Source organism: Vulpes vulpes, chromosome 12, assembly GCF_048418805.1.
Source record: "Vulpes vulpes isolate BD-2025 chromosome 12, VulVul3, whole genome shotgun sequence".
Lineage (NCBI taxonomy): Eukaryota > Metazoa > Chordata > Mammalia > Carnivora > Canidae > Vulpes > Vulpes vulpes.
In genome coordinates this window covers 141,248,638-141,260,378 of record NC_132791.1, presented here as the reverse complement: position 1 = coordinate 141,260,378, position 11,741 = coordinate 141,248,638, and the positions used below count along the sequence as shown (strand labels likewise).

Sequence of the window (11,741 nt, the reverse complement as noted above, 5' to 3'; positions counted from 1 at the left end):
GGCCCGGTGACCTCAGAGCCCCTTCCCGCAGCGCTCGCCTGGTTCTCGAGGCCTGCTGCGGCAGAGGAGGAGGAGGAGCGGCAAGGAGCGGGCGGGGCCGCCGCCGAGGGCGCGGCGGACGAGGCCGAGGCCGAGATCATCCAGCTGCTAAAGCGAGCCAAGGTGAGGCGGCCTTTGTGAGCGAGGCCTGATGTTGGCCCTTGCGGGTGCGCAGTGCTCGCCCCAGTTTCCCGAAGACTGGATGGAGGGTCCGGGGGAGGGGGAGTGGAATTGCCTGGAATTCGATGGGTCATGGTTGGGGGGGAGGGGGGCGGTGTTGGCATCCATCCAGGCTTGTCAGACTCCGGAGCCTGCAGTCAGACCGCTGCAGTCTCCAGTGCAGATGGAGGTGGCACCACGGGCGTCGCTCTTTTATCCGAGCATTAGCAGAAATGTGTGTGTTACCATCGAGCCGGCCAAGACGAAGGGACTGGCGTAAGGGATTTGGCACGTATGTTGTGTCCAGAAAATGCAATTCAGTGCCGGTTGTGCATGGTTTGGTTCTGTTCATTCTGAAGTCTTCCTACTCTCCACATTCTTTTCTATTTTGTCCGCAGGTTATTTCGTTTCTACCATGGGGCTCACTATACCGCCTCGGTGCTAAAGACGCCCAGATTTATAGTCCTGTACTGCAGTGTGTTACTGACATGCCCTCTCCACGTTGAGACCTCACCTACCCCTCACACTTGACTCTTGATCTCAAAGGCCTCCCCAGCACATTGCCTTCACCATCTTCCATTTGCTACCATCTACCCAGTTTTTCAAAAGGCCTAGAAACCTCGTAGTCATTCTTAAAACCTGTGGGTACCTTACCCACTGCTTCTCAGTACATTTACACCCCGACAACAAATCCTGTTGCCACCAAATCCAAAATAATTCTGAAATCCACCCTTTTATATGTCCTCTGCTGTCATCCTGGCCACATAGCCACTGCCTGGCATCAAAAAAAAAAAAAAAAAAAAAAAAAAAGATAAATTGGGGGAGTGCCTGGGTGGCTTATTCAGCTAAGCCTCTGAGTCTTCTCAGGGGAGTCTGCTTGAGAGCCACCTACCCAACCCACACCACAGGTACTCTCTCTCTCTCTAAAAATAAATAAATCTTAAAAAAATACTTAAGTTAAAATAAAAATGCAAATTGAATATTACCTCTTTGCCTAAATATTTTGAGTGACTTCCCACTGTATTATAGAATCCAAACTCCTTACCATGGCCTGCAACACCGTGTATAATCTATGCCATTGTGCCATGCCCACCCATTTGGAAGTAATCCTCTGGCTCACCATCTCCACTTGTGTTTCCTTGATTGATTTTTGAAGGCCATTCTCTTTAGCCTGTAGGGATTCAGTTCATCCTCTACTCTCTGGGTCTTCTTTCCCCATAATTCCTGGATGACTCTTTCTCATCCTTCTTTCCTTGGTTTAACTGTCACTTTCTCCAAAGGCTTCTGCACTCCCAGTTAGAGGGGACTCCTTTACTATTCCTCCCTATTACTTTTTTTCAGGGTTTTTATCATTAAGTTTATTTATTCTCCAGGATTACTCCTGGAGGAAGTAGGAAGGGAAAAAGAGGATGTAGGGCAAGCAGCTTCCTTATAAGATGCAAAAATTGCTCAAGCTCCCAGTGTCTGCATCTTTTGGCAAAAACTTGGTGTGGCTACACATAGCTGCAAGGGAAGCTGACCCTCCCATCACTGTTGTAGACTTAAAGCCTGGTACATAGTTGGAATTCAATAAATACTTGACGAATGAATAGCTAGCTGTCTTCTGTGTGTTGGGATGTATGGCCATATCCACTTTAGGTAGCACATACATCTGCTTCTTTACATTTCATTTTCTATTGTTTTCTTTGTTTTCTCTTTTCAGTTGAGCATCATGAAAGATGAGCCAGAAGAGGCTGAGTTAATTTTACATGACGCTCTTCGTCTTGCCTATCAGAGCGATAACAGGAAGGCCATCACTTACACTTATGATTTGGTAACTCTTCTAACCAGTGTGAGCCACTGATGATGAAGGGTGGATGCAAGATAGCTCTTTTACCCTCCTAACCTTCAGGATGTTGTAAAGCTCTTTGGTTTTTGTTTTTACTAAGTTTTCTCTTGGTTTCAATTTTTTTTGGTTTTCAGTTACCCTTGAGTACTAAAATTTTATTACCCTGCGCTATATGAAGTCTAAATCTTAGACCCAAAATAAATATTAGTATTTGTTTTTTCAGTGATGAACAGATCTACATTTGGTTTGTCATCAGCAAGATTGTGCAGCTGTTGACGCTCATGCTATTGCTATACTTTGATTTTAGCAAATTAGTGACAAACCTTTCTCTTTGAAGTATTTTTTTGCTTAGAGGGTAAAAGCAAAAGGGAGTCATTAACTTAAAGGTTTTGAAATAAGTAGAACGCAGTGCTCTAAACTAAAAAGCAATTTGTAATTTGCTTTCAGATGGCCAACTTAGCATTTATACGGGGTCAGCTTGAAAATGTAAGTAAGTAAATCACTTTGTGGTATTTTGAATTTGTGAAGGACTGGCTTCAAGGGAACTCTATTAGAAAGGGTATAGGCAATGCTGTAATAAAGAGACCTTAAAACAGAGTGATTCAAACAAGAGGGTATATTTCTCTTAATGCATTATTCCAGAGGTACCTATGCACTGAAGAAGGGTAGGTACCTTTGCTCCATGAAGTGGTGCACATGCCCGAGTTCCTTTTAAGACCTATTGTCATCTGGGGATCCCTGGGTGGCGCAGCGGTTTGGCGCCTGCCTTTGGCCCAGGGCGCGATCCTGGAGACCCGGGATCGAATCCCACGTCGGGCTCCCAGTGCATGGAGCCTGCTTCTCCCTCTGCCTGTGTCTCTGCCTCTCTCTCTCTCTGTGTGACTATCATAAATAAATTAAAAAAAAAAAAAAAAAAAGATCTATTGTCATCTGCATAGGTAAGCTGGCTCACCTCCAGTCTCTAGGAAGGGAAGAAGAGGACAGAAGGGGCAGGCAGCTTCCTTATAAAATAGGATTTAAAGATTGTTCACGTTCCTTCTATCTGCATCTCTTGGTCAAAACATCATATGACTATACCTAAGTGTAAAGGAGGTAGACCTGTTAAAAACTGAGGAGATTTTGTAACTAAAGGGAGAGTGAATAATTAGGGGATAGTTTGCAGTCTCTGCCACAATAGGTTTAGATGACAAGTTAATTTCTGAAGTTGGTTTGTACTCATCACAGAAGAGTTTTTAAGGTCTCTAGAGGATGGGGTCCTGGTAATTTTGTCTGTTTTCCCATCTCAAGGATATTTTTCTCTGTATATGAGTGTGTGTGTGTGTGTGTGTGTGTGTGTGTGGTCTTTTACAAGTGAGTAATGCATCAGACTAGTATTTAGAATCCAGGATCCTATAGATGATAGGGCCCAAGTAAAAGAAAAATCTTTTCCTTATGCTTTCAGGCGGAAAAACTTTTTAAAGCAACAATGAGTTACCTGCTTGGAGGGGGCATGCAACAGGTGAGGACATTGCCTGGGATTGGGCCCTAGCTGAAGCAGTTTTCAAAATAGTTTTGCTTCCTAAAAACTCCACCCAGCCCCCAACATGTGCTATGGCAAAAAAAAAAAAAAAAAAAAAGGTTATTTTTTCCCCTCAGAACTGTGTAACAACGAGTAATCTTTCATGTGAAAACATGATTGTTGAGGGATTCAGTTGCCTAATTCCTCCAAAAGGAGAAAGACGTTTGCTTTTAGGCCAAGTCAGTCTATATGTTGATCAGAAATAATCTGTTAGGAAATTGACTTGTGAATTTTCATTTCCTTTCTCCCAACAGGAGGACAATGCAATCATTGAAATCTCTCTAAAGCTGGCCAGTATCTATGCTGCTCAGAATAGGTAAGTATAGTTGGAATCTAGGTGTGGCAGCGCCCAGGGAGTTGGGTTGTGGGCAGATAACTTTAACCCTGGAATGTTACATAGTTTTCATTTAGCTTCTAATCATCTGGGTCTCAGAAAAACTGAATGTGGCACTGAGCGTGTTCCCTCCCTCATCTTCGAAATCTTTAGTCTTCTAGTTTTACCCCACTGTTTCTACTAGCCTGCTGAATGGGGCATACAGCCCTGTCACATCTGGCTACACTGTGACAAAGCTAATCAAGTTTTCTGTTCCTATTTGAACTGAGAAGGGAAGTTAGAACCTTAACTCCTCCTAGGAGAGGGGAGAACAGTATAAAAGCTGTTGGGGAAAAGTACTTGGAAGGAACCATTTTTGGTAAATGGATCAACAAACCAGGAAGTTAGATGCATAGTTAGTTGAGTGACGAGGGAGTTGGTATGGGAGTGTCTTAGTGGCTAGTCCAGTAGGCAGTGTTTTTAAAGCATGTAAAGGTGATCAGGTAGCAAGTTTTAAGAAGAGTGAGCTCTGGATAAATAGGATAGGAAATTGGGATTAATTTAAAAGCATTAGATTGAGTCCAAATTTCTGTAAACAAGAAAGAATCTTCCTGCTACATAGGAAAAGCTTTAGAAGGTAATTTGGACGTGTGCTAAAGGTCCCAGGAACACTGACGAGTGAGGCCTGGTGCCTTTCATTCTCTCTAGGTGGAGTTCAAAGAAGAAACAACTAGGATGTAAGAGAACTCCCAGAGAGTTACATATTTTGGAGTGCATTTAAGGGAAGACATAAGAGTAGCTTTTCCTTAGGTTTTCAGTTACTATGGTAGTTGGGTACCAGAGGTTTGGAATGACATCAAACCTAATGCTGTAACAAGAGTGCTCGTTAAGGCCAGGGCCCCTGGCACTGGTCCCTGCTGCCCTAGTCACCAGCTCTTCATTCTCAGCAGAACCTGCTTGTTGCCTGCATTTGGTTGGACACTGGATGGGCTCGAGCTTCTGAGGGCCTTTGACTTCAAGTCTTTTGAGGAGTATTAAGGTTGGCCTGTGCTGGGGAGCATTGCAGCTGGGATCAGTCTCTTGGAGGGGTGACAAACAACTGGATGTCGACGGGCTATGAACTTCTAGGATAAAAAGAAGCCCAAAGCTAATCACAGTGGAGAGTTAAGACGAATTCATGGTCTCATACAGGTGAAAGCCTATGTAGTAGCCCTGTTAATTAGCCTGTTAGTTACTCTACTCTTCTCAAAAGTATTTTTCCATTGAGTTTTATTAAGTGAAGCATGAGACAATTAATGTGTAACTAGACTGGGGGCTGAAGAAGGCTGATATTCGTAGGGAATTATTTATGGACATTTTGCTCTGACTAGAAGCATCTAGTGGGCAACCTCCCCCTATTCCATGTCCTGGATGGATAGGGTCCCTCCTGTCAAAGTTTAGGTCTAGAGAAGCTTCTGTTCTGAGAACAGAGTATAAGAGTGGAGTCATCTCCCCTGGCAAAACACTAGGGGAGGGATGAGCTTTGTAGTGTCATTTCTGCTAAGAAACTAGAGCCAAAACAGAGGAGAAGAACCAGGGCTGAGCTTCTGGATAAAGAAAGAATTTCTGTCCCGTCTGTGCATCTCTTTATAGAAACCAGCAGTTGACACTTCTTTTCTCCAGAGTCCGTCTGCCTGATGTTTGGTTGTCCTCTTCATTTGATTGAGGGTCCTGGGCTAGAGTCAGGCTAAATACCTCTAGTGCCATAGCCAGGAATTCCATTTATGTAAAAGAAGCTTTGATTAAAGATTTACAGGTTGGAAAACTAATAAACAAAGCTAACCAGCCACTCTAGAAATTGCACTAAGGTCAGTAGTTAGCATCTTTAGTACAGGTGGCCTTAGCCTCTGTTCATATTAGTAATACTTTGAGCAGGTGTAAGGCTTTCCTAAATGGAGAAACTGACTCACTGGAAACCATTAGTGGGAGATGCTGGAAGCTACTGGTTTTGCCATTTTTAAAGATTACATCAGCATTCTTAGCTTTTTATGTCTTAGATTAGGTTAAATGGGTGGCTAAAGAAAAACTTCTGCAAAATGGCAGATTGATACTCCTTAGAAACTTTAAGCAACATTCCTTCTTCCCATCTTATACTTTCTGTGTTGATAATGCTCAAACCCATCTGGGAAAATGCGAATAAAAGAGGAGTTTGTGAAAAGGTGAACAGCCGATTGCTGATCTTTGCTTTACAGACAGGAATTTGCTCTTGCTGGCTATGAATTCTGCATTTCAACTCTAGAGGAAAAAATTGAAAGAGAAAAGGAATTAGCAGAAGACATTTTGTCAGGTAGGGAAACCTGACTGTTTTCTGGACATTGCCATTTTGCCACAGAGCTTCACTGTTACACTGTGATAAAGGGAAAGGTACCTGAATTGGGGGAGGGCAAGTTATCTATTTGGGGGAATTATGTGGCTGTTCTTAAGATCTCAGTAGAAGGTTTGGGCTAAGATGTTTTGTTTATATAACTTAACCACTGTTTGCCTTTTTTAACCCTTTGGTGACATGTTTGTAATTTACTTGTTGACTTTTATTATATATAACCTCTAGAAAATTGGGGAGCAGAAAGGGAAGGTCTTTTTCTTTTCTCTTGGTTCAGCTACCAGTCACAATGCTATTTAATTACCTTTTGGTTCCAGATATGTACCAAGTTATAAAACATGAAGAGAATCTCAGGTTTTTTAGTTGATCCTCACTTTGGAGGAAAGAACATAAAGAATGATGTTAGGAACAGAGTAGGGTAGTCGGGAAGCTCTCTAGCTCTCATCCATTCAGGTTTCTTAATATGGTTTGAAATATTGGGAATTTTCAGTTTCAACATTCATTTGGTGATATTTACTTCACATGTGCTCTGTGCCGAGAGCTAGCAAGATGCTAGAGAAACAGTGGTCAACTCTTGTCCTTAAAGCAATACATAAAACTTTTTTTTTCTTTTAAGATTTTATTTATTCATGAGAGACACACAGAGAGAGGCAGAGATACAAGTAGAGGAAGAAGCAAGCTCCCCACTGGGAGCCCGATATGGGACTCAATCCTGGGACTCCGGGACTCTGGGACCACACCCTGGACTGAAGGCAGATGCCTAGCCACTGAGCCACTGAGGCATCCCAGCAATACATATGACTTGAAAGAGTTAACTGTACTCTGTTGTTTTCCAGTTCTCTGTCTCTGTTTTTTTTTAAAGATTTATTTTAGAGAGAGAGAGAGAGTCTCAAATAGACTCAGCACTGAGCACAGAGCCCAGCACAGGGCTTGATCTCATGACCCTGAGATCATGACCTGGGCTGAAACCAAGAGTCTACCTACTGTGCTACCCATGTATCCCTCTTTCAGTTCTCTCCTGAACATAAACTGATTTTTTTCTTCCATCACTCTCCTGAATCCCCCTTTATCAGGTCACAGGCTCCCAATCCTTAGCTTACCTATTCTGTTTACTAGCAGCTCTGACCCAGGTGCTGGAAATACTTTATTCACTTGGCTTTTGGGACACTTCACTGGTCATTCACCTTCCCCTTTGCAAACTCTAAAGTTAGCAGACCTTGGGGCTCACACCCTAGGAGATAACATTTAGTCCCATACCTTTAAATATCAGTTACACATCTTCATCCCCAATTTACACATGGACTACAGACATAAACTGGGTAAGATTGTTTACCTGACATCTTGACCTGAATGTCTAGTGGTCATTTCACACTTATGTCTGAAGTGGGTCTCTATTTTGGAGAGAGACAGAGAGCACAAGCAGTGGGAGAGGCAGAGGGAGAGAGAGAATCCCAAGCAGACCCCAAGCTGAGCACATAGCCTGACATGGGGTTCTGTCTCACGTACCTAAGATCATGACCTGAGCCAGCACCAAGAGTTGGACACCTAACCAACTGAGCCACCCAGGCGCCCCAGGTCTCTTGATTTCTGCCACTCAGAAACTTGTTTCTCTGTCAGCCCAGTCAGAAAATGGCACCACCATTCACTCAGTTGTTTTAGCCAAGAACCTGTGAATTACCTGTGATTCCTTCCTCATTCCTGGTGGTAATTCATCAAGTCATATTGAATCATCTGTCAAGGTATATCCACGTCAGACCACATCTCTGGGCTTTGGTCCAGGCCATTATTTTCTCTTGCCCGAACACCTGTAAGAGTCTCAATAGTTTTCCTGCTTTCCTGCACATGGTCTGTTATTCATGCAGCAGGCAGAATGGTCTTTTAAAACTGAGTGCCTTTGTATCACTTTTAGAATAAATTTCAGGACCCATTGTGGACCTGTAAGGCCTTCCATAATTTGACCCCTGCCTGTTTTCCACATCGTCTACTGCTCTCCCCTTGCTCATTCCACTTTGACCACCCTGGTCTTTTCCCTGCTGTTCTGTATAACCTTATTGCCATCTAAAGGCCTTTTCACTTGCTCCGTCTTCCTAGCCTGTTTTCCTATATCCTTGTGTGGCCAGCTCTTTCCATTCAGTTCTCTGCTCACTTCCTCACAAGGTCTACCGTGACTGAAACAGTGATCTTTTCCTACCTAGCCTTTACTTTCCTTCCTCATAATTGAGAGTTAGGAGTGTGTGTATTGTGTGCTCATATTTGTATGACCATTAAACATGTATTTTCTGCTACAAAAATAGCAGAAAATAAAGACAAATGTTTTTAGTATTTGTCTTCCCTATCAAAGAAGGGTAGAGATTTCATCTGTTTCATGCACTGCTTAATTCTTGGTACTAGAGCAGTGCCTGCCACCTGATGGAGGCTCAGGAATTGTTGACTGTAAGAACAGAGGAGCAAACCAGCACCAAGTAGAGATTCAGTGCTGTGTGGAAATGTTTTGAGGGAAGTCACAAGAGATGTAACAAGTCTAGCTATCACATAAGTCACTTTTGAACTATCCACATCCTTGCTATGTTTCATTTTGTAGCATTGACTCTAAACAGTTTCTTAAAAGTTTCTGACTCCAAAAGTAATACCAGTGCAATTAGGGAAATTTAGAAAAGCATTAGGAAGAAAATAATAAAGATCATCTAAAATAGTATTGAAAAAGAATTTACTGTTGATTTTTTGATGTATGTCTTTATAAGCTTTTCCCCCTATGCTGTTTACATTTTAAGAAATAAATTAGGGACTGTAATTGTATATGCTTTTTTTTAGAATTTAGTAATTATTTTGAAAACACCTTTTTCCAGGCAAAGGAGCTCTTGTTGGAGAGTGCAGACTAATTTCTATCATAAACATTGTTTTTTTTTTTTTTTTATTTTACTGGTTACATAATACAGAAAAATGTATTACATTTTGCTTTATCTTATTTTTTCTGAAGAAATATATTCCCACTCAATTTCATGTTACTTATTTTTTAAGATTTCTTTTAGAGATTGAGAGTGAGTGTGCACACACATGCGAGCAGGGGCAGTGGGCAGAAGGAGAGGGAGAGAGAATCTCTCCACGCCTGGTGCAGAGCTCAACATGGGCCGATCTCACAACCCTGAGACCATGACCTGAGCCAAGAATCTGATGCTTAACCAACTGTGACATCCAGGTGCCCCTCCCCTCAGGTTTAGGCAAATTAAATCCATTATTGAATTCATTTGCTTCTAATTGACATGACTAACTCTATCCCCAAAGTGTGTTACTTCTGGTCATGTAAAAACTAGGTCTAGGGTACTCATTTGGTTCCTTGTGTTAATTACTGAGGAAATGCCCATAAAAAATTAAGTGAAAATAGCAGATTACTAAACAGTATGGTTTAGTTTTCTTGAATATGTAGATTAAATATAAGCATAGAACAGGGCTGAATGATATTAAAATATAGATAGTGATTATCTCAGGTTGGTAGGTTTATGGGGATGTAGGTCTTGTGTTTTTCTGAGTATTCTGTTTTTGGAGCAAAATTTTTAAAAAATTATTTTCTTACATAGTATAAGAAGTCCAAGAATGTTATAAGAGTTAATTTAAAAATAACATTTCTTTGGGCACCTGGGTGGCTCAGTTGGTTCAGCATCTGCCTTCCGCTCAGGTCAGGGTCCCAGGGTCCTGGGATTGAGTTCCACGTGGAGCTCCCTGCCCAGTGAGGAGTCTGCTTCTCCCACTCCATCTGCTTGCCACTCCTGCTTGTACTCTTTCTCTCTCTCAAATAAAGAAATAAAATCTTTAAAAATATAAAAATATCTTTTCTTTGCCACATGTCTTCCTTGAGTCCTTTTCAACTCTTAACCAATTTCTTCTGGTATTTTCTTTCATATTTCTAAAGAACAAAATTCTTATGTTTAGAATCTGCTAATTTACAGAAAAGTGAACATTTAGTGCAGTTTTGGTTGTGTCTGTGTTATGAACATTACCAATAGTGTTTGTTGTTGAGCCAAGTAACATGATTGTGTGATTGCATTTGCGTAAAATTTTGTATTTACTCTGAAGTCAGTAGTTAACTAGGTGTTTTTGATGCTTGCTTTTTATGTGTGTGACCAATTTTGTTAACTGTAGTACTTGCTCTTCTTTGTTCTGAAGCTATCCTGGAGCTCTGGGTGCCTGTCTGCTTGCTGCTCCCTGGTATAGATGTCTGCAGCCTTCAGCGCTTACCTTCCTGTCCCGTGCTTAGTCACTGACTGCCTTTTTCTCTGCTTGTCAGCTCCCACAGTTTTTAATCTTTGTCCTCTCCCTTGATTCTCTTTCTTTTTTTTTTTTTTTCCTTGTAGCTCTCTGGTTTGTCCTTTAACTTTGATTTTAGTGATATTTTGGGAGGGAGTAGAGATAAGTGCATGTGTTCAGTCCATAATGGTCTGTCTGCATGGAAGTGACGTCTTCTGTGACGTCATAGGTGGGGTCCAGATCTCTTTCTTTGGGATAGTATCTTAGCACTGAAATTCCAGGTCAAAAGCAGCACCTTTTAAGGCTGTTGATGAATATCACAAAATTGCCCTCAAAAGGACTGTGCTAATTTACATTTTCTGGTTCTACTAATTTATGTGCTTTGTGACTTTGGCCAAATTAATTAATCTGTATGTGCTTTTGATTCTCAGAATGGGAATAAGAGTTATACCCTTTTGTAGGACTGGTAGGAAGATTGAGAGTTAATATCCATAAAGCACTTAGAACAATGCCTAGTACAGAGTAGCTACTCCAGTGTTAACCATTGTTAACCATTGTTTCATTATTGTGAGTAGCTATTGTGGAGTAGCTACTCCAGTGTTAACCATTGTTAACCATTGTTTCATTATTGTGATAAGGCAGTATGCCCCTTCTCCCCAAAACTCATTGATTTTTATAACCTCTGCCAGATTGGTCATATGGCAGTGATGTCTTAACTAGCATTTCTTTGATAAGCAATAAGGTTGATCATTTATTGGTGGTGTTCTGTTTTTTTTTTTTTTTTTTTTTTTTTAGTGTATTTATTTATTTATGAGAGAGAGAGAGGCAGAGACATAGGCAGGGGGAGAAGCAGGTTCCCAATAGGGAGCCCAATGTGGGACTCGATCCCAGGACCCCAGGATCACACCCTGAGCCAAGGGCAGGTGCTCAACCACTGAGCCACCCACACATCCCTATTAAGGATAGTAACTCTGTCCTGTCGAGTTTTTTCTGTTCCCTTACTCATCTATAGAGTTCAGAGTTTTGAGTATTTTTATTTGTTTATTTTAATTAAAAAGAAACGTGAAACTAAAATTTATATAGTTTAAAGAATAATGAGAAGAACAGGCAATAATCCAACACTAACAATACCTTTGCAGCCTGTGTGTGTCTTGCCCCTGTCCCATTCCCCTTCCCACCCCAGAGACAATGTACTACTCAATCTTGGGTAGTTTGTGCAGGTTTCTTTTTAAGATTTATATAA

The 11,741-nt window shown here is 41.5% G+C and overlaps 1 protein-coding gene across 1 annotated transcript in view; it reads left to right on the top strand.

The window, feature by feature from the left end:
- TTC19 (tetratricopeptide repeat domain 19) overlaps positions 1-11,741 on the top strand; it is a 29,623-nt gene that overhangs the window by 575 nt on the left and 17,307 nt on the right. Inside the window, exons 2-7 of the mRNA XM_072730475.1 lie at positions 32-162; positions 1,901-2,011; positions 2,474-2,512; positions 3,468-3,524; positions 3,839-3,900; positions 6,129-6,223. Of these exons, the coding sequence (XP_072586576.1) occupies positions 32-162; positions 1,901-2,011; positions 2,474-2,512; positions 3,468-3,524; positions 3,839-3,900; positions 6,129-6,223 (495 nt within the window). The remainder of the gene's footprint in view (positions 1-31; positions 163-1,900; positions 2,012-2,473; positions 2,513-3,467; positions 3,525-3,838; positions 3,901-6,128; positions 6,224-11,741) is intronic.